Source organism: Aotus nancymaae, unplaced genomic scaffold (assembly GCF_030222135.1).
Source record: "Aotus nancymaae isolate 86718 unplaced genomic scaffold, 86718_ANA_hifiasm-v0.15.2.pri h1tg000040l, whole genome shotgun sequence".
In the NCBI taxonomy this organism is placed as follows: domain Eukaryota; kingdom Metazoa; phylum Chordata; class Mammalia; order Primates; family Aotidae; genus Aotus; species Aotus nancymaae.
Genome location: NW_026988454.1, coordinates 127,633,946 through 127,656,951, shown reverse-complemented (window position 1 = coordinate 127,656,951; position 23,006 = coordinate 127,633,946). Strand labels below are relative to the sequence as shown.

At 42.4% G+C, this 23,006-nt stretch overlaps 1 protein-coding gene across 3 annotated transcripts; it reads left to right on the top strand.

The window, feature by feature from the left end:
- The first annotated feature begins 5,251 nt into the window (after nt 1-5,251).
- On the top strand, nt 5,252-21,577 carry SNRPC (small nuclear ribonucleoprotein polypeptide C). Of its 3 annotated transcripts, none has more exons than XM_064361141.1 (7): nt 5,412-5,501; nt 5,737-5,779; nt 11,562-11,670; nt 16,699-16,788; nt 18,487-18,591; nt 20,727-20,783; nt 21,229-21,577. In XM_064361141.1, the coding sequence occupies exons 3-7, from the start codon at nt 11,634-11,636 to the stop codon at nt 21,351-21,353; spliced, it is 414 nt and encodes a 137-aa protein (XP_064217211.1). In that variant the 5' UTR covers nt 5,412-5,501; nt 5,737-5,779; nt 11,562-11,633; the 3' UTR covers nt 21,354-21,577. The 3 variants fall into 3 exon arrangements, with proteins under 3 accessions (XP_012317055.1, XP_064217211.1, XP_064217212.1); XM_064361142.1 differs by lacking the exon at nt 5,412-5,501 and adding an exon at nt 5,515-5,623; XM_012461632.2 differs by lacking the exons at nt 5,412-5,501; nt 20,727-20,783 and adding an exon at nt 5,252-5,374.
- Nucleotides 21,578-23,006: the final 1,429 nt, after the last annotated feature.

Genomic DNA, 23,006 nt, shown 5'->3' with positions numbered 1-23,006 from the left:
TCAGGAGGCAGTGGTTGCAGGGAGCTGAAATTGTGCCTCTGCACTACAATCTGGGTGACAGAGCAAGACTCCATCTCAAAAAAAAAAAAAAATTTCCTTAATATATAAAGTACTCTCTACAAATCAATAACAAAATGATGAGACTAACAATATAACAGATAAAGAGGCAAAGAATATAAAAAGGCAGTTGGTCTGGGTGCAGTGGCTCACATCTGTAATCCCAGCACTTTGGGAGGCTGAGGCAGGCAGATTACCTGAGGTCAGGAGTTCAAGACCAGCTTGACCAACATGGTGAAACCCTGTCTCTACTGAAAATATAAAAATTAGCCGGGCATGGTGGCACACGCCTGCAATCTCAGCTACTAGGGAAGCCGAGGCTGGAGAATTGCTTGAACCTGGGAGCTGGAGGTTGCAGTGAGCCGAGATTGTGCCACTGCACTCTGGCCCAGGCAACAGTGTAAGACTCCCTCTCAAAAAAAAAAAAAAAGAAAGAAAGAAAAAAGAAACTGGGAACAAGGGTGTGGCTCAGGAACATTTTTGTGCTTTTCTAATTTTCCACCATGTGTATATACTACCTATTCAAATATAAGTAAATAAAATACATTTTAAGTGTAAAATACCTTAAGAACAACATAGATGTGTTATGAAGTACATTACAAATATTGTGAGTTAAGACATCATACAAGAACACAAGAGTTCAAGGGCATTTCAAGCTCAGGTGGGCACTTGGGATTTTGGCTGTAGACCTAAAGGAATGAGGGTGACAAATGAACTCTCTCAGTTGCCTGGGACATTCAGAGAAAAAGTGTGAAAAGCACTGCTTTATAAGATAGCAGGGCCCATGGGCAGGACATGATGGAGATACCCTTTGGAACTTGGAGATAAGGTCACATCTGCAGAGAGATCCGCTGTTAGTAAAATGAAAAAGAAGAAAAAAAAAGAGAGATAAGGTCACTGAGCATATATATATGTCAAGGTCCAACCTGGAAAATCATTCCAAGTCTTTAAAACACAGGGAACTTAATCCAGATATTTGGTTTATACAGGTGTTGGCAGAGACAAAAAGCCAAACAGAGAATAGTCAAATAGCCCAGACAGGGATGAGTGACAGCAAGAAGCTACTGCCATCCTTACACTGGAGGGACAGAAGGACAACACTGTTCGACCAGAGCCCAGGGTCTAGAATCATCTGCTAGAAGTTAGATCCAAGGAGGTTGTAGGAGGCAGCCTGATGTTGAAGGGTGGGGAAAGGATGGATACTCTGGCTTGGAGGTGGCTTGGGGATAAAAGATACTCTGGCTTTTTCTTTGATCACTCTTATCTCCAGAAAATGCCTCCATCTGATGGAGCCCAGCAATTCAACTTGGAAGTCAACCAGCACGGGAGTCCAGGCCATGCAGCCTTCATGGAGTCAGTCCACCAATGACTTTTTTTTTTTTTTTTTTGAGACAGAGTCTCGCTCTGTTGCCAGGCTGGAGTGTAGTGGCATGATCTCAGCTCACTGCAACCTCCGCCTCCTGGGTTCATGTAATTCTCCTGCCTCAGCCTCCCGAGTAGCTGGGACTACAGGCATGTGCCACCATGCCCAGCTAATTTTTGTATTTTTAGTAGAGAGGGTTTCACCACGTTGGCCAGGATAGTCTCGATCTCTTGACCTTGTGATCTGCCTGCCTCGGCCTCCCAAAGTGCTGGAATTACAGGTGTGCGCCACTGTGCCTGGCTTTTTTTTTTTTTTTTAAATACAGACGGAGTCTTTCCCCATTGCCCAGGCTGGAGTGCAGGGGCCAGAACATAGCTCACTGTAGCCTCCAACTTCTGGGCTCAAGTGATCCTTCCACCTCAGCCTTCTTAATAGCTGGGATTACAGGTGTGAGCTACTGCACCTGGCTTCCACTGCCATTTTTGAAAGAGCAGGGGAAAGGTGAAAAATAGACTTGAAGGCAAAAAAGGCCAGAATCAGCACAGAGAGAAATCAGGAAGAAATCAGAACATAATTGATAGGCCGGGCATGGTGGCTCATGCCTGTAATCCCAGCACTTCGGGAGGCCGAGAATGGCAGATCATTTGAGGTCAGGAGTTCGAAACCAGCCTGGCCAACATGGTGAAACCCTGTCTTTACTAAAAATACAAAAAGATGAGCTGGGCGTGGTGGCACGTGCCTATAATTCCAGCTACTTGGGAGGCTGAGGCATGAGAATCTCTTGAACCCAGGAAGCAGAGGTTACAGTGAGCTGAGATAGCAGCACCACTGCACTCCAGCCTGGGTGACAGAGTGAGACCCTATCTCAAAAAAACCCAAAAACCAAACAAAACAAACAACTTAATTGATGAATCCATTCCCTCGAGGAAAATCAACTGAGGGTACCTAGACAAAGGTGGGTTTCTGGAACTGCAACATTAAGACCCAGGGATTTTCTGCAAAATGTCCTTTATAGATGGTTTGTCTGAACTAGGATCTAGATCTAGATGATACACTACATCTGGTTGTTACATCTCTTAATATTTAAATGTAGAAAAATACCTTTTCCTAAGTTGGTGAAGCAAAGAGGCCAGTTGTCCTTACAATATCCTACCTCTAGGATTTGTTTGCTGCCTTTTGCTTTCCTTTAGCTGATCCTATAGCTTATCTTGTTAACTTGATTAGATCTAGGTCAAACAATTCTTTAAATTATTTTTAATTTTTGTGGGTACTAAACATTTTGATAATACATCATAGTTGTTGGGTGTAGTGGCCTACACGTGTAATCCTAGAACTTTGGGAGGCTGAGGTGAGAGAATTGCTTGAAGTCAGGAGTTTGAGATCCTGCTTCTGCAAAAAATTAGAAAAATTAACAAGGGTATGGTGGCATGTGCCTGTAGTCCCAGCTACCTGGAAGGCTGAAGAGGGAGGATTGCTTGATCCCGGGAGGTTGAGGCTGAAGTGAGCTGTGATAGAACCACTGCATTCTATCTATACCCTCTCTCTCAAAAAAAGTCATAGTTGATGGTATCTACTTAATGTTGTAAACCCAGCAGGAGACACATTATCTGGTTGTTCTACCATTAATTATGTTAAGATTTACCATGGTATTAGGGTGGTAAGAGCCTGAGAACTTCATTACTCAGTTAACTTTCTCCTTAGGACCAGGAAGTAATCTTTGTGGTGCTTACTTCTTCTAAAGGTCAGTTTCCTCATCTGAAATGTGAATAAATAGGGTTGTTGAATGGATTAAATAAATTAATGCATTTAAAGAACCTATGACATAGTAAACATTTAAATAAACTAGCAATTATTACTATTATTTGGTTGCAATTCTACTCTCAGAGATTGTAGTGTAGAAGAACAAAAACAAAAAGCTCCCTCTCCGCAGGTCCCAACACTTCTTAATATTTCCTTTTTCTAAAAGGAGGAAGGCCATTTTGGAGTCTGACAGACCAGATTGGAAGTTTGGCCTTGTTGCTAGAACAGGTGATATCTGTGGACAAGTTACTTCTATCAATTTCTTCCTATGTAATAACTACCATTTGTGGAGGGCCTAGTGTGTACTTTGCATTAAACACTTTACAAGCATCTTCACATGTAATTCTTCCTTAAACCCTACAAGAATTATTACCCATAATTTTCAGATGAGGAAACTGAGGCTCAGAAACAGTAAATAACTTGCTCAAGTAGCATAGCTAAGGAAGCAGCGAAATGGGTCTTGAAACTGGTGATTTCTGGGGTTAATGAGACTAAAAAAAAAAAAAAAAAAAAAAAAAGACGTGATATAGGCCCAGTGCCGTGGCTCACGCCTGTAATCCCTGTACTTTGGGAGGCTGAGGCGGGTGGATCACGAGTTCGGAAGTTCAAGACCAGCCTGGCCAAGATGGTGAACCCCATCTCTACTAAAAATTAAAAAAAAATAGGGCCGGGCGCGGTGGCTCACACTTGTAATCCCAGCACTTTGGGAGGCCGAGGCGGGTGGATCACGAGGTCAAGATATCGAGACCATCCTGGTCAACATGGTGAAACCCCGTCTCTACTCAAAATACAAAAAATTAGCTGGGCATGGTGGCGCGTGCCTGTAATCCCAGCTACTCAGGAGGCTGAGGCAGGAGAATTGCCTGAACCCTGGAGGCGGAGGTTGCGGTGAGCCGAGATCGCGCCATTGCACTCCAGCCTGGGTAACAGGTGCGAAACTCCGTCTCAAAAAAATAAAAATAAAAATAAATAAATAAAATAAAATAAAAGCCAGGTGTGGTGGCAGGCGCCTGTAATCCCATACTGGGGAGGCTGAGGCAGAGAATTGCTTGAATCCGGGAGGTGGAGGTTGCAGTGAACCGAGATTGTGGCAGTGAACCGAGATTGTGCCACTGCACTCCAGCCTGGGCAAAAGAGCGAGGCTCTGTCTCGGAAAAAAAAGAAAAAAGAAAAGAAAAAAATATATGATATATAGAGCCACTTGCACTTGGTTTTGGTTTTATTGCGCTAAAAAGAACGGTAATTTCTCAGTTGTCACTTTGTAAAGATAACATTATTATTTTTTTACTTGACATGGTGATTGTAGTTAGCTGTGTAAAGATAACATTTCTCAAAAACAAAAATGAAAAATAAATTTTAAAAAGACAAGAGATAATCTTTCTCTATCCTCTATAAAGTTGGACTCTCCTCTTCTCTGCTTCACTTTGCTCCACTTAACCGACTACTATAAATATTTATTATTTTTTTGAGATAGGGTACCACTCTGTTACCCATCCTCGAGTGCAGTGGCGAGATCACGGCTCACTACAGCCACGACCTCCTGGGTTCAAGCGATCCTCCCATCTCAGTCTCCCAAGTAGCTGGGACCACAGGCGTCCGGCGAATTTTTAAATTATTTGTAGAGACAAGGGTTTCGCTATATTGCCCAGGGCTGGTCTCCAACTCCTGGGCTCAAGGGATCCTTCCGCCTAAGCCTCCTGAGTACCTGAGATTCCAGGCGCGAGCCGCGGCGCCGGCTATTGGTTTTAACATCTGTCGCGTTCCACTAGAATGTCAACTCCACGAGGACAGGAATTTTTGTCTGTTTTGTTCACTGCTGTTTTTTCAGCATTTATAGCAGCGCCAGGCACGCAGCAGAGACTCATTAGATATTTATAGAAAGAATAAATAAGCTCTTCCGGAAGCATCGAGAAACAAGATTAAATGGGCTTGGATTGAACCTCGTAGCGATCCGTAGTACTCCTCCTTTCCGCCCTCCTATAGGCGAAAGGAAGAAAAGGAAAAGCCCCGCCCCTCGCTCGGCTGCAGGACGTTAGGGCTTCAAAGTCTTCGCGCTAGTCTCTTGGGGTTCCGCGGTGTCGGCGCTGGCTGTGTGCGTCATTTCCGGGCGTCACGGAACGGAGTGGCCAACGGCTTGCAGAGCAACATGCCCAAGTGAGTGGGGCCCTGAAATTTGAGGGTGATGGCAGTGACTAGTTGTGGCCCTCATGCAGGAGCGGAGAGCGTTTTCTGGTTTCTGAAACCTCGAGGGATAGGAGAGGATCTGGGGCGGGTTGACGAGGTAGGGAAATGGAAGAGCGCTAGACACCCTTTTTTAGAATGGAGATGGATCCCGCTTAAGGCAACAAAAAAAGCCTGGTTTATGTGTCGACGCTTTGTTTGACACCTTTGAGTCGTGACGAGGTCGGGCTTTTTGTTTGTTTCTTTGTTTTTATCTTCCATGAACAGCGCTTCCGTGGATGGGTATCTAACTGGTTGTCATCTTCTCTTTTTCTCTTTCTTCCACCTCTTTTCAGGTTTTATTGTGACTACTGCGATACATACCTCACCCATGACTCTGTAAGTGGCGTATCTATTCAGTTTTAAAAAGCCTAATGTGTAATAATGAAATGAGTTTTGTGGTTTTTTAAAAGATGCAAGTTTGTGCTTTCCCACCTGCTGAGGTTTAAGGTCTACTGCTTGGAGAAAATATTGGAGGTTATTTTCCTACCTTTCCTGTAACTTTGACTAAAAACTGCTTGACAAGTCGGGCAAAGTGATGTACCTGTAGTCCCAGCTATGCAAGAGGATGAGGTGAGAGAATCGCTTGAGGTCCAGGCTTAAGTATGGCATGATCAGGCCACTGCATTCCCGCCTGGATAACAAAAAAAAAAACTGCTTAACAAATAATAACAGCAGCTGAAGTCGATTTTTTTTTTTTTTTTTTTTTTTTGAGGTGGAGTTTCGTCCTTGTTGCCCAAGCTGGTGTACAATGGTGTGATCTCGGCTCACCGCAACCTCCGCCTCGCGGATTCAAGTGATTCTCCTGCCTCAGCCTCCTGAGTAGCTGGGATTACAGGCATGTGCCACCACGCCCAGCTAATTTTGTATTTTTAGTAGAGACAGGATTTCTCCATGTTGGCCAGGCTTGTCTGGAACTCCTGACCTCAGGTGATCTGCCCACCTCTGCCTCCCAAAGTGTTGGGATTACAGGCGTCACCCACCGCGCCTGGCCTGTTAGTACTTTTATCTCGACTTTACCAAGGAGGAGATTGAGGCAGAGTGAATAAATGATTGACTAGATGTCACAAAACCAGTAAGTGGTATAGAGCTGGAAGATGGGTCTAGGCAGTCTGTCTCCAGAGCTTTTATACCAGCAGTGCTCAAACTTTTTGGCCTTAGGGCCCCTTTACGCTTGTTTTTTGGGGTTTTATTGAGGTGGAATTTCGCTCTTGTTGCCCAGGCTGGAGTGCAATGACAGGATCTCATCCACTTCAACCTCCGCTTCCTGGGTTCAAGTGATTCTCCTGCCTCAGCCTCCCGAGTATCTAGATTACAGGCACCTGCCACCACCCCCAGATAATTTTTTGTATTTTTAGTAGAGACGGGGTTTTGCCTTGTTGGTCAGGCTGGTCTCAAACTCCTGACCTTAGGTTATCCTCCCGTCTCGGCCTCCCAAAGTGCTGGGATTACAGGCGTGAGCCACTGCACCCAGCTCCTTTATACTCTTAAAAATTATTTCGAGATATATATATATGTGTGTCTTTTTTTTTTTGACAGAGTCTTACTCTGTCACCTAGGTTGGAGTGCAGTGGCACAATCTCAGCTCACTGCAACCTCTGCCTCTTGGGTTCAAGTGATTCTCCTCCTCTCAACCTTCCAAGTAGTTGGAACTATAGGCACCTGGCACCACGTCTGGCTAATTTTTTTGTGTTTTTAGTAGAGACAGGGTTTCACCATGTTGGCCAGGGTGGTCTCAAACTCCTAATCTCAAATGATCCACTCACCTTGGCCTCCCAAAGTGCTGGGATTACAGGCATGAGCCACTGCACCTGGCCGGTTATATGTATTTTTAAAATTGGGTTATGTGGGTTATATCTGTCAATATTTTCTGTATTTGAAATTAAAATGTAAAAATTTGGCCAGGGGTAGTGGCGCATACCTGTAAACCCAGAACTTTGGGATGCTGAGGTGGGAGGATCACCTGAAGCCAAGAGTACAGACCAGCCTGGGTAACATAGCAAGTTGCTGTCTCTACAAACAAAGATATTAGCTGGGTGTGGTGATGTGTGCCTGTAGTCCCAGTTAATCTGGAGACTGAGGTGGGAAGATCTCTTGTGTCTAGGAGTTTGAGGTTGTAGGGAGCTATAATTGTGCCACTGTGCTCCAGCCTAGGTGACAGAGCGAGACCCTGCTTCAATAATAATAATAAACAGAAAAAAATGCTTATTCATTTAAAATTAAGCTTTTTACATGTAGTATAACATTTTAGACATGAAAAATAGCAATTTTCCACAACAAAATAGTACAAAGAATGGCATTGTTTTAACATTTTTGCAAAATGCTCGTGTCTGACTTAGTGGAAAACAGCTGGATTCTCAACGATTTCAGCATTAAATCTGTTGCAATGTATTTTTTGATTGAAGTATATGAAGACAGTTCAACCTCACAGTGTATATAGTTGAAAAAAGGAGTACATTAATAGCCTTGTTAGGTATTTGTGGATATTTTTGTACTGTAACTCAACACGTGGTTATTTGCAATGCGGAATCTGAAATTGTATGAAACTTTTCATACGGTTACATTAAGTCCCAGCTACTTAGGAGGCTGTGGTGCAAGTATTACTTAAGTTTATTAATTTGAGACCAGCCTGGGCAATGTGTAGTGTAACCCTGTCTCTTAAAAAAAAAAAAAAATTGGGGGCCGGGCGTGGTGGCTCATGCCTGTAATCCAAGACTTTGGAGGCCAAGGTGGGCGGATCACCTGAGGTTGGGAGTTCAAGACCAGCCTGACCAACATGGTGAAACCCCGTCTTTAAAAAAAAAAAAAAAAAATTTGGCCAGGCGCAGTGGCTCGCGCCTGTAATCCCAGCACTTTGGGAGGCTGAGGTGGGCAGATCACGAGGTCAAGAGATCGAGATCATTCTGGCCAACATAGTGAAACCCTGCCTCTACTAAAAATACAAAAATTAGTATCTGTGGTCCCAGCTACTTGGGAGGCTGAGGTGGAAGAATCGCTTGAACCCAGGAGGTGGAGATTGCAGTGAGCCGAGATTGCGCCACTGCATTCTAGCCTGGTGACAGAGCAAGACTCAGTCTAAAAAAAAAAAAAATTAGTGGTTTATCTTGCACTTGAGTAGATCTTTTACCATGCATGATTTCGTAATGTACATTGGTTATTTGGAAAATGTTGATTGACTTGAGTTAGTGCCAGGCTTCAAATATGGATACATTTGATTAGGTAATGAAAACTCACATTAATAATGTCACAATCTAATCATAACCACCCTTAAGTATTGGGAAGCTGTCAAGCTTATGGTGGCAGATAAGATCTTCTGAAATTCTGATTTTTGCTTGATAGCTCAAATTCTGTCATTGGCAATACTATCCATTGCTCTCCTTGAAGTGACAGGCTCACTCCATTCTTTTTTTTTTTTTGAGACGGAATCTCTCTGTCACCCAGGCTGGAGTGCAGTGGCGTGATCTTGTCTCACTCTAACCTCCACCATCCAGGTTCAAGTGATCCTCCTGCCTCAGCCTCCCAAGTAGCTGGGATTACAGGTGTGAGCCATCATACCCAGCTAATTTTTGTATTTTTAGTAGGGACAGGGTTTTGCCTTGTTGGCCAGGCTGGTCTTGAACTCCTGACATCAGTTGATCCACTTGCCTCGGCCTCCCAAAGTGCTGGGATTACAGGCGTGAGCCACCTCGCCTGGCTGTTAGTCATGATTTTGTTTTTAGGCTTAAGGCATCATTGTTGTATTAATGTAAGCAGTGGTTGGGAGGATAAGGAACAATTTTTTTTTTTTGGAGATAGGATCTTGCTTTGTTATCCAGGCTGGAGTATAGTGGCACAATCTTGGCTCACTGTAACCTTGATCTCCTGGGCTCAAACGTCCCTTCCATCTCAGTTCCCAAGTAGCTGGGACCACAGATGTGAGTCACCATGACATGCTAATTATTTTTCGAAGAGACGCTACATTGCCCAGCTGGCAGAGCAGTAATTTGAAATGCAGGCTGAAGAGACAATATCTTTTCAGTATCTGTTGCCTTTGAGGTAGCCATGTCAAGAATGAGTGAGTATAGCAGTAGCAAGGTAGTTAGGCAGCAATGAGGAGCATCTGAATGAGATCTGTGTTTCTTCAGGCAGGAGGATTGCTTGAACCTGGACAGTTGAGGCTGCAGTGAGCTGTGTTCAGGCCACTGCACTCCAGCCTGGGTGACAGTGTGAGATGCCATACCCAACAATAAAATTAAATAGATATAATATGTTTTTCTCTCTCCAGAAAGCTCTCCTGTGTTCCTTTGCAGTTAGTCTCCTATACCCCTAACCTCCATTGATCTTGGTTTTCTTTAATAAAGATTAGTGTTACTGGTTTTCAAACTTCCTGGGAATGCAATCTGCAATATATAGTATTTACCTTTTTTTTTTTTTTTTTTGAGACAGAATCTCACTCTGTTGCCCAGGCTGGAGTGCAGTGGTGCAATAACGGCTCACTGCAACTTCCGCCTCCCAGGTTCAAGCAGTTCTCCTGCCTCAGCTTCCTGAGTAACTGGGATTACAGGCATTCACCACCTTGCCCAGCTAATTTTTGTATTTTTAGTAGACAGAGTTTCACCATGTTGTCCAGGCTAGTCTTGAACTCCTCACCTCAAGTGATACACCTGTCTCAGCCTCCCAAAGTACTGGGATTACAGGCGTGAGCCACAGTTCCCGGCCATATAGTTTTTATGTGTATGTGTGACTTCCATTGCTCAATATAATGTTTTTGAGAGTCATTCCTGTTACATATGTCAGTGATTTGTTCTTTCTGAATAGTAGTCCGTTGTGACATGCACATGTGATTTTCATGAAGATTGAGACACTGTAAAGTACATAGTGGGGTGCCTGACACATAGTGAGTGTTCAGTAAATGTTAACTTAAAAAAAGGTTGAATGTGGAGCTTATTGTATGTCAGTTATACCCCAATAAAGCTATTAAAGAACAAAAGGACTAGTGGACTATCACATACAAAGTGCTGTATGTGATTTGTATAGAGTTTATACTCTAGACCCCAGTCATTGAAAAGAACATATTTTCATAATGTTATTTAACTGTATGTAAGCTATATTATTTTGCCATGGAATAACCTAAGAAAGGGCATTAAAATGGCCCTGTGTTCTAGATCAGTGACTTGCACATTTTTTTCTTAATGTGTTGGAATATAATTATTTTAGGTTTGGGGACAGACAGCCTTTGCTGCAGTTACTCAACTCTGCCTTGTAAAGAGACGCCATAGCCGGTATAGAAATAAATGTGCTGGGCTCTGTGGCTCCCACCAGTCAGCTCACAGCACGTTTGGAGGCCAAGGTGGGAGGTTTACTTGAGTTTAGGAGTTTGAGACCAGCCTGGGCCACATCGTGAGACCTCGTCTCTACAAAAAATTAAAAAGTTGGCTGGTCATAATGGCTCATGTCTCTAGTCCCAGTGACTTAGGAGGCTGAGCTGGGATGATTGCTTGAACCTGAATGGTTGAGACTGCAGTGAGCCGAGATCGTGCTATTGCGTTCCAGCCTGAGTAGCAGCAAGATCCTGTTCAAAAAACAAAAAAGACAGATAAATGTGGTTGTGTTCCAATACTTTTTTTTTTTGAGATGGAGTTTTGCTCTTGTCACCCAGGCTGAAGTGCAATGGCACAATCTCAGCTCACTGCAACCTCCTTCTCCTGGGTTCAAGTGATTGTTCTGCCTCAACCTCCTAAGTAGCTGGGATTACAGGTGCCCGCCACTATGCTCAGCTAATTTTTATATTTTTAGTAGAGACAGGGTTTCACCATGTTGGCCAGGCTAATCTTGAACTCCTGACCTCAAACGATCTGCCATCCTCAGCCTTCCAAAGTGCTGGGATTACAGGCGTGAGCCACAGCACCTGGCCTTTTTTTAAAAAAAAAAAACACAAAAGCCAGTGGCTGGCCTATGGGCCATAGTTTGCTGACCTCTGGTCTAGATAATATAGTAAAAAAATTTACCACAGTACATTGCTGGATAATGTTTATAAGTAATACTGTAGCAGCCAGCTAATGCTACTTATTTAAAGGTAAAACTTTAAGTTTTAGTGTTGGACATTTGTTTCTACATCTGATATGATCTTTTTATTTTACAGCCATCTGTGAGAAAGACACACTGCAGTGGTAGGAAACACAAAGAGAATGTGAAAGACTATTATCAGAAATGGATGGAAGAGCAGGCTCAGAGCCTGATTGACAAAACAAGTATGTTTCAGTCTCTTGTTCTGATGTGGTAAAATGGTCCTATTCTTTCTTGTCCCTGTCTCTGTTGTTTTTCACAGAGGCAACTCATTCTGAATGATAAATAGGAGCATTTGGATATATTGAACGAAAGAAGTGGAAGGTCATTGGCTTCCCAAGGATATAGGAACACATTATTGAGGTTAGAGCAATCAGAGACAGCAGTAATGTTAGATGGCAAAGTGAAGCAGAGAAGAATGGAGTTGCCTAACATTTATCTGTGGACGTGGACCAGATTTTGTAGCAAATTTATATAAAGCCCCTTTGTAGTAATCCACAGGTTTTAGAAGGGTGTTCCTATTCTAATAGGAGCAGGTGGGGAGTGGGTTTGTGGTTTTGCCCAAATAGTTTGAGACCATATTAAGATTTCTAATTTGTAGTCCTGACAGAATACTAGTCAAAAAGAAACTACTTGATGTAACAAAACAGTCGATACATTTTGGACCCCTGTTACACATCCCATACTCTTTTTATTAGGAACATTTTATTGTTCTGGCTTGTTGGGTCCAGGGCACTAACAGAAGAAGATGTTGCATTTTTCTTTAGATCATTCTGGTATATTTGAACCACGGCCTTTTTTTTTTTTTTTTTTTTTCTGAGATGGAGTCTCACTCTGTCGCCCAGGCTGGAGTGCAGTGGCACCATCTCGGCTCACTGCAACCTCCGCTTCCTGGGCTCAAGTGATTCTCCTGCCTCAGCCTCCTGAGCAGCTGGGATTACAGGCATGTGCCACTATGCCCAACTAATTTTTGTATTTTTAGTAGAGATGGGTTTCACCATGTTGGTCAGGCTGGTCTTGAACTCCTGAACTTGTGATCAGCCCCCCCTTGGCCTCCCAAAATGCTGGAATTACAGGTGTGAGCCACTGTGCCCGGCATCACGGCCTCTCTTAATCATTCATTGTACTCTGAGCTGGCCAGCCATATGGGCTCTGTGATGTGCCTTTTTGAAAAAGCAAAGGCTGGGTGCAGTGGCTCATGCCCGTAATCCCAGCAGTTTGGGAGGCCAAGGTGGGTAGATCACTTGAGGCCAGGAGTTGGAGGCCATCCTGGCCAACATGAGGAAACTCCGTCTCTACTAAACATACAAAAATTAGCAGGACATGGTGCTGCACACTACTAACCTTAGCTACTCAGGAGGCTGAGGCAGGAGAGTCACTTGAACCCAAAAGGTGGATGTTGCAGTGAGCTGAGATCGCACTACTGCACTCCAGCCTGGATGACAGAGTGAGACTCTGTCTCAAAAAGCATTTTTTTTTAATTTAAAAAATAATGAAAAGGCAAAACCGGCCAGGCATGGTGGCTCATGCCTGTAATCCCAGCACTTTGGGGAGGCGGAGGTGATCAGATCACCTGAGGTCAGGAGTTCGAGACAAGCCTGGCCAACATGGTGAAATCCCATTTCTACTAAAAAACTAAAAATTCAGTTGGGCGTGGTGGGGCATGCCTGTAGTCCCAGATACTTGGGAGGCTGAGGCTGAGGCAGGAGAATCGCTGAAACCCAGGAGGTGGAGGTTGCAGCGAGCCAAGTTTGTGCTGCTACACTGCACTCCAGCCTGGGCAACAGAGTGAGGCTTTGTCTCAAAAAAACAATAATAATAAATAATGAGGCAACACTATTGTGAAAATTTTCAAATAAAATAGACAAGCTTAATGAATTTCCAATTCTGAATTTCCTCACCCTTCACTTCCCATCGCTTAACTCTAGCACTCTTGTTGCATTTATTCTAATTTTCTCAACCTTGATACTGTTGGTATTTAAGCCTGGATGATCCTTTGCTGTGGGGGTCTTTCTGTGAGTTGCAGGATGTTTGACAACATGCCTGGCATCTGCCAACTAAATGCCAGTACAAACCTCCAGTTGTGACTACTAAAAATATCTCCAGGCATTGTGCAGTGTCCCTGGGAGGCAAAATTGTTTCTGGCCGAGAGAGCCACTGAATGTTGTCCTCTACTGCCTTCCTCCTTCCTGGATTATTATGGAGCAAACCTCAGACATTGTCCCAATTTTAAAAAATTTATTTAATTTATTTTTTGAGATGGAGTCTTGTTCTGTTGCCCAGGCTGGAGTGCAGTGGCATGATCTCGGCTCACTGCAACCTCCACCTCCTGGGTTCAAGTGATTCTCCTGCCTCAGCTTCCTGAGTAGCTGGGACTACAGGTGCATGCCACCACATCCAGCTAATTCTTTTGTATTTTTGGTAGAAATGGGGTTTTATACCATGTTGGCCAGGCTGGTCTCGAACTGCTGACCTCAAGTGATTTGCCTGCCTCAGCTTCCCAAAGTGCTGGGATTATGGGTATGAGCCGCTATACCTTGCCCCAATTTTTTAATTTAATTTAATTTTTTTATTTTTTTCACTCCTGGCCACAATTTTTTTTAAAGACTGAGTCTCGCAGGGTGCCATGGTTCACGCCTGTAATCCCAGCACTTTGGGAGGCTGAGGCGGGTGGATCACAAGATCAGGAGTTCAGGACCAGCCTGGCCAAGATGGTGAAACTCCATCTCTACTAAAAATGCAAAAATTAGCTGGGCATGGTGGCGGGTGCCTCCCAGCTACTTGGGAGACTGAGGCAGGAGAATTGCTTGAACCAGGGAATCGGAGGTTGTGGTGAGCCAAGATCATGCTACTGTACTCCAACCTGGTGATAGAGCGAGACTCCGTCTCCAAAAAAAAAAAAAAGAATTGAGGACAAATAAACTTTTTTTTTTGTTTTTATTTTTTTAGAGCATAATTCTGTTGCCCAGTCTGGAGTGCAGTGGCCCAATCATAACTCACTGTAGCCTTGAACTCCTGGGCTCAAGCATTGCTCTTCCCTCAGCCTCCCAAGTAGCTGGGACTACAGGTGCACACCACCATGCTCAGCTAATCTTTATTTTTTGTAGAGACGGGGTCTCACTATGTTGCTCAAGCTAGTCTTGAACTCTGGGGCTTGAGAGATCCTCTTGCCTCAGCCTCCCAAAGTGCCAGGATTACAGGCATGAGCTACTGCATTCGGCTTGAATACATGTTTTTGTTTTTGTTTTATTTTAAGGCTAGTCAGAATAAACATTTTTAGTGGAGGACTTTTTGAGAGGACTGGGGGAGCCCTTCAGGGACACACCCCATGAAATCCATGATTGTTGACAGAGTCTGCTACTGAGCCAGTGACTTTGCTTCCCCCACTTCAGCCTTTAGAAGCCATCCTCCTACAAAGGATGTGAGAGAGGCCTTCTTGATTGAAAAGTCCTTATTGGGATATAATCCCTGAGATCCATAGGCTTTATTCAGAGGCATATGGATAATAAGCTATTCATAAATCTCTGCTAGGTCACTTTTTTGGATATGATCCAATGAGTCATCAGTAATTGACTTGAGTGACTTCTTTGGCTTGGTCGGAGTGAAGTAGGATGATCTGTAGACAGCACTATATTGGCGGGAACTTATGTCAGGAATAGACTTTATTAGTGTGTACTTTAAAATTTGTGATTCTTTTCCAAAATCAAATATAGATGATCTTCAGTTTCTCTTGTGCCTCATTATCTAAAAAAAAAAAAAATTAAAAATTGATTGTATTAGACTTTTAAAAAAATCATAATCTTTTTTAGGGCAAGCGTATAGTTTGAAATCTTTGTTTCTTTTTTTTTTTGAGACGGAGTTTCGCTCTTGTTACCCAGGCTGGAGTGCAATGGCGCGATCTCGGCTCACTGCAACCTCCGCCTCCTGGGTTCAGGCAATTCTCCTGCCTCAGCTTCCTGAGTAGCTGGGATTACGGGCACGCGCCACCATGCCCGGCAAATTTTTTGTATTTTTTAGTAGAGACGGGGTTTCACCATGTTGACCAGGATGGTCTCGATCTCTTGACCTCGTGATCCACCCGCCTCGGCCTCCCAAAGTGCTGGGATTACAGGCGTGAGCCACCATGCCCGGCCCTCTTTGTTTCTTTTAAATCTCCTAGTTTAGTGCATTGATTTCCAAACTGGTAAACCAACATGGTGTATCATTTTTACCTAGGACAGCATACATAGGAGGGATGGAAATTTTATAAAGGCTAGCTTTTTGGGCATGTATTACACTTTTTCAAACAAAACTATGAATAGCTTGAATTGGTTATAAACCACATCTACAAATTAAAGATGACTGTTCCTCTTTGGTAAAAGATATTGATAGGGCCAGGTGTGGTGGCTCGTGCCTATTATCCTAGCACTCTGGGAAGCCGTGGTGGGTGGATCACATGAACTCAGGAGTTTGAGACCAGCCTGGGCAATAGGGAGAAACTCCATCTCTGCAAAAAGTAGAAAAGTTAGCCAGGCATGGTGCTGTGCACCTGTAGCTACTCAGGAGGATGAAGTGAGAGGATCACCTGAGCCTAGAAGGTTGCGGCTGCCATGAGCTGCGATTGTCCCTGCACTCCAGCATGGGTGGCAGTGAGACTCTGTCTCAAAAAAAAAAAGAAGATATTGATACACAGGAAATTTTTACTCTAGCTTCCCTTATTTAATTTAACCATAGAACTGCTAAGTAGAAAATGTAAATCAGCAAACCAATTAATTGCAATTTTAGCTGGTGAATACCTGAAAATGATTTTGAAACTGTAGAACCATGATATAGTAGCTTTAGATGAAAACTAGCGTATGTTCTCACTCATAAGTGGGTGTCAAACAGTGAGAACACATGGACACAGGGAGGGGAACATCACACGCCGGGGCCTAGCAGGGAGGAATAGCAGGGGGTGGGGCGTTTGGGGAGGGATAGCGTTAGGAGAAATACCTAATGTAGATCATAGGGTGACAGATGCAGCAAACCACCACCATGGCATGTGTATACCTATTAACAAACCTGCACGATCTGCACATGTACCCTGGAACTTAGTATAATAGATTAAAAAAAAAAAACTAGCAAGAGTAAAGTAATTGGAATCATTAAAGACTTAAAAGAAAGTGGTATTTTAGTTATTCGGTTGTTGAATTCTTACTCATCCTTTTTTTTTTCCCTCACCCTCATCTCCAAAGCGGCTGCATTTCAACAAGGAAAGATACCTCCTACTCCATTCTCTGCTCCTCCTCCTGCAGGGGCGATGATACCACCTCCCCCAAGTCTTCGTAAGTTTAAACTTTTAAGGGGTGTGGCTGGGCAGGCTATCCTTTGGTTATGTTAAATTATCTCACCGTTGGCTTTCAAATGCTGTTGCATTTATGTGTAGCTAGTAATATAAATGTATCAATATATAAATGTTGAATATAGATGCAGGTAGTAATAGAAAACAACTTTAGTGGTATAATTTCTAAAATAACTTTAGAGTTAACTTTTGATTGCATTGTCACTAAGATACTGTGTTTATGGCATCCCAAGTGTGAATCTGAGACAGATTTAAATGGAAAGAAAGCTCAGAATGAACCTCTGATTAGGTGAGCTAATATATGAATAGGATTTGCTAGGTACATTAAATTATTTACTGCTATGAACACAGCACTGGAGGACTGAAATTACTGATAAACTCCTTAGTCTTTTGCCCTATTTTCTAACCCACCTAACACCAAAATCTGTATCTTATGAAAGATAAGAATTAAGCTGAGCGTGGTGGTTCACACCTGTAATCCCAACACTTTGGGAGGCCAAGGCGGGTGGGTCACTTGAGATCAGGAGTTTGAGACCAGCCTGGCTGACATGGTGAAACCCTGTTCCTACTAAAAATACAAAAATTAGCCAGGCGTGGTGGTGCACGTTTATAGTCCCAGCTACTCAGGAGGCTAAGGCAGGAGAGTTGCTTGAACTCAGGAGGCGTAGGTTGCAGTGAGCTGAGATTGTGCCACTGTACACCAGCCTAGGCAACACAGCAAGACTTTGAAAAAAACAAAACAAAACAGAAGATAAGAATTAGATCATTGAAAGTGGGAAAGTGGTGTGGATCATATGCCCAGCTTTCTGGGAAAGTTTGTTGTTTCTGTGTGGCAAATGAGGAGACTGAGTGCTGTACTAGGTCGTACTGTACTGTGGCTTTCCTGGGAGGGTTCAGACTGAAATCACATTCAGAGACCTAGACTCAATCTTGCACACAATAACGAGTATAAACCCAGGGAAGCAGGCTGTTTGTAATAGTTGCACACTAATGTAGGTGGACCGCTAATAGCCTGCCAAACCTTTTCTGGACGCCTGACATCCTGGGACCTGGTCAGGCCTCAGCCCATAGCAACTCCAGGGTTTCTTCTCTCTCCTACTCTGCCTTGACTGGCTAGCACTCAACTCGATTATTTTTGATAGCAGAATAGTCTATGGTATGAATGTACCATAATTTACCTCACTCTTTTCTTATTGGATATTTCAGTTGTTCCAAATTTTAGCTATTGTAAATGATACTGTCAGGAATATCCCTGCATATAAGTTTTTGTATTTCCAAAGAATCTTTTAAAACCATGTTTTCATTTTTTACAAAGGCATCTGAAATTAGATACTTGTGACCTAAGTTCATCAGCTTTTTATCAGGAGCGCTATAGAAGGTACAACCTCTCCACCCCCTGTTTTTTTTTTTTTTTTTAATTAAAATCTCAATTTTTTTCTTAACCTAGCAAATCTAACTTTATTTTGTTCTTCTGTCTAGGCAGGCTTGTTCTTGCTTTTTATTCGTAGATCAGTGTTTTATGGCATGTGATTTTTGTGGATCTGCTATTATAAAAAGAAACCACAAAAGGCCTATTCTTTCAGAATTTGAAGGAGTTCATGAGATCCTTTTAGTTTGATTAAGAAGAGAAAATGTTAATATGTGAACATACCTTAACCACAGGCCCCATTCTTTATTTCAGCGGGTCCTCCTCGCCCTGGTATGATGCCGGCACCCCATATGGGGGGCCCTCCCATGATGCCAATGATGGGCCCTCCTCCTCCTGGAATGATGCCAGTGGGACCTGGTAAGTTTAGATGTCTTTCTAGTTTGCTCCATTGTGTTTTTTTCCAGTTTAATGGAATTCTTAATTAGCTGTCTGCCTGTACTATTATAACAAATTAAATTTGTTTAGTCATTAATGGTAATTTACACAAAAAGAAATACTTGGTTTATCAGTATAATTGAATGGTATCCAGTGACCTTGTGCTACTAAAAGCAGTATAGGTTGCCTCTGTTTTTCATTTCCTCTCTTCTGTTTACTTGCCTCATCCTGGCTTTTGGCCATTTATGTACAGTGAAGAGAAGAGTAGATAAGCTTGTTCCATTTTGAGGGGAGAGGGAAGATTATAGATACATTACATTTTCTCTGTTTTGATTTGGAGCAGAGCCACTTCTTGTTGCTTATTTAATCTTGCAGATTAACTTGGCCTCATCATTATATTAAAAAGGCTTTCAGACTGGTAGTTGGTTTTTTATTTAGGGAGGGGGAAAAACTTAGGCTTCAAACATTTTATTTTAATGTAAATTTAAACATACATCAATTTGCAAATATTTCTGATATGTGAACAGGACTTTTGCTTTGAGAGTGTGTCTAATGATTGGAACACTATATATTTATTGCATAAACCAATAAGCCATAACTGTAACACATTGTTCACCAACTTTAGTTTCATTTCTTTCAAGTGATCTGAGTCCTAGTTCCAATCTTTTATTATTATTTTGCCTACAAAATATTTGAACATTTTTTGGTGATTTATCTGAGTCTAAGTATCAAGTTAGTTTTAGAAACTGTTCTCTTTTCACACTCATTTAATTGGTGTGCAGAAAACTTAAATTATATATATAATTAGAGTAATAACTACAGCTGACATAATCAGGTTTGGGAACAGATGTGGCCGACGCCTCCAACTACTCTGGAAACACAAGCTGCAAAGTTGTTAGAGTGGCTTCCTAGCCAGAATTATCAGTATATCTGCTGTGGGTATCTGGGAGAGTATAGATAAAGAGAGTTCCTGCCTTGCTGACTCGTGAGCCCAGAACACAATCAAATGACTTCAGTGACTTTAGCATCTGAAATCAGGGTCACAAATTCAAATTCTTAGAGGTTTTAGGGATGCGGTAACTGAGGAATGCATGATTCATCTAAAGAAGGCTTCTCGAACTCAACTTCAGCCTATGGTTGACATTTGAGAATAAGGCTTGGTGTTGCCTTTTCTCCTGAGTCTGCTTTTTGTTTTCTGTTTTTTCAAGCCAGGATAAAATGATAAGATTGTGGGATTTGTGTTAAAATAATTGAGTAGTTGGAGGTTGGACTGGGATAGGAATGGGTGGGATTATAGATAAAGTTGTCAGTGAGTGGATAATTGTTGAAGCTGGATGATGGATACATGGATGTTCATTATATTCTTCTTTACTATTCTTGTGTATGTTTGAACATTTTCATAATAATAAATTTAAAAGAAAAAAGGAATCTAGACTTCCATATGAAATCCCAATGTAACCAACTGATTCAAAGTAAATCCGCTATGGAGACCAAAGAAAACAAGTTTTCAGGTGCCCAGTTTTTAATCTTTGGTTTATGTCCATCCATTTCTTCTAAGAAATTCTTAAATACAGGTTAAGCATGGGCCTTTATGTGGTATTTAGAAGTTAGTAGTATTCTCTGTTCCTGTTTAAATTGGTCTTAAATTCTGTACCTGTTGGATTTTGTGTCTTTGCATATTTTTGTGTTTCATCATTTGTGATAAGGCTATATTCAAGTTTGAATATAGTTTTCTCTTGTACCCTTTGCTGCAAAGCTTTACTCAAAATTATTTAGTTAAAAATAAATTGGTAAAATTTGATATTTAAAAATAATATCGATAACATGAAATTATGGACCATAATAGTAAAATGAATATCCATGAACCCACCACCCAGCTGAGAAGTAGAACATTATCAATTCCATTGAAACTGCGTGTGTTCCTCCCCTACCCCTCTGCTTGCCCTCCCCTCCCTGGCTTATTTATTTGGCTGGTTTATTGATGGGACACTTAAAAACATTCATTAATAGTTTCTGAAATGCATTAGAAAAATCAGATTTTTATGTGCACTAATTGTTATAAATCACGTTATTGCCTATTATTTTTATTGACTTGAGCTAAGTATGGTTACTAACAGGTTCTCAGCATGGGCCTCCTGCTCACCTTTCCTACAACTCCGAACAAACGCTTAGTGGTAAGATTGTCCTCTGTGCCTGTGTACATTCATGAAATAGCTCCTGGTTATATATAGGTGGATATAACTGATTAAAAGAGCTGACTGAAAAACCTATGACTTAGTTGTGAATTTCCCTGAGTAAGAAAAAAAGGTCAGTTTAGGGAACTAGTGTCCCTGGTGATTTCTGGAAAGCAGTCTGTTAGTAGTTTCCCCCTTACATGAACCATACGTCATGATTCCCATATGATTCTTGTGTTGACCTTTTTGTTTTTTGTTTGAGAATGTCTAAGTAATTTACAGATGTGATAAATTTGTTGCACTTCTTCTGTCACGTATGTCTTTTTTCCAGCATTTTGCAAGGGGGGGGCTACGTTTTTTGTTTTTAATTGAAGTCCCATAAAACTCTCCCTAAATGGTATTTTCTGACTCCCCTTTTTTCCATCTTCTTTGTTTTATCCTGCAGCTCCTGGAATGAGGCCACCCATGGGAGGCCATATGCCAATGATGCCTGGGCCCCCAATGATGAGACCTCCTGCCCGTCCCATGATGGTGCCCACTCGGCCTGGAATGACTCGACCAGACAGATAAGGATAGAGGGGAGGCCTCATTCTATCAGTTTTATATTACCTGTTCTGCTTCACCAGGAGGTGCTGCTGCTGTGATGCTGGGTTTTCTAAACAGCATAAGGAAGACTTGCTCCCCTGTCTGATCAAAGAGAATAGTTTTGGAGGGGAGATGGGGGGCAAAAAAGATGCAGTTTTCATTTGTATTGGGAAATGTGAAAATAAAATTGTCAACTCTTTTAGTTAAAAGTGTATTCCCTTTTTCCTCCCCTCTGTATTCTCTGTATAAAAGAAATGATGCAGTGAAATAAGCACTAAAAAAAAAAAAAGAAGTGAAACATTGCAGTTCTGTTTCTCTAGCTCATTATCTCTTCATGTCCTCTGCATGAGATTCTTTTTCCTTAGCTATAGTAAATCTCTTTGGGCATCCTCCCTTTATTTACTAAGTCATCTTGTGCAGGACTAAATCTAGCACTTGTAGAGCTTGTTGGTTAAACTACTAAACAGCTTGGTTAATTTTTCACATGAATAATACTTTGTATAGTAAGTGGAAAATTTTAAGTCTTTTATGCTGAAGTAAGGGAAAATAGTTCATGTGTGTGCATGTCAGCCAAGAATGGCAAGAACTGTCCTAACCTCAGCTTCTCCTTTCTCTCAGCTCCCCTCTCTCTTAGGCTCAAATAATCTGAAAAGTTTCTCCTTTAAAAAATAATAGCTTTAAGGCCAGGCATGGTGGCTCATGCCTGTAATCCCAGCACTTTGGGAGGCCAAGGCAGGCGAATCACCTGAGGTCAGGAGTTCCAGACCAGCCTGACCAGTGTGGTGAAACCCCATCTCTACTAAAAATACAAAAATTAGGCCAAACACAGTGGCTCACACCTGTAATCCCAGCACTTTGGGAGGCCGAGGCGGGCGGATCACCCGAGGTCAGGAGTTTGAGACCAGCCTGACCAGCAAGGAGAACCCTCGTCTCTACTAAAAATACAAAATTAGCCAGGCATGGTAGCGCATGCTGGTAATCCTAGGGTAATCCTAGCTACTCGGGAGGCTGAGGCAAGAGAATCTCTTGAACCCGGGAGGCGGAGGTTGTGGTGAGCTGAGATCGCACCATTGCACTCCACTGCAGCCTGGGCAACAAAAAACTCCATCTCTAAATAAATAAATAAATAAATAGTACAAAAAGTAGCTGGACATGATGGTGCATGTCTGTAATCCCAGCTACTCAGGAGGCTGAGGCAGGAAAATCACTCAAACCCAGGAGGCGTAGGTTGTGGTGAGCTGAGATTGCACCATTACACTCCAGCCTGGGTGACACAGCAAGACCCCATCTCAAAAAAAAAAAAAAAACAACTTTAAATTAGAGATAATCTCTCACAATATTGGCCATGCTAGTCTGGAACTCCTGGTTTCAAGCATTCCTTTTGCTTCACCCTCCTTAAGTGTTAGGATTATAGGCATGAGCCACGGCACCTGGCCTGAAAATTTTCTGTGGCATTGGTAAAATTACACATTTCTATGTTACGGAAGGGGTTTTTATTTGTTTATTTTTTGAGATAGGGTCTCTATTGCCCAGGCTGGGGCTCAGTCATAGCTTACTGCAGCTTTGACCTGGGCTCAAGTGATCCTCCTGCCTTGACCTCCCAAAGTGCTGGGATTACAGGAGTGAGCCACTGCGCCT

Excerpts from the sequence above, each read along its gene's own strand:
- SNRPC (XM_012461632.2), top strand. Across the intron at positions 16,789-18,486 it reads ACCACCTCCCCCAAGTCTTC|CGGGTCCTCCTCGCCCTGGT; the intron begins GTAAGTTTAAAC and ends TCTTTATTTCAG. Across the intron at positions 18,592-21,228 it reads AATGATGCCAGTGGGACCTG|CTCCTGGAATGAGGCCACCC; the intron begins GTAAGTTTAGAT and ends TTTATCCTGCAG.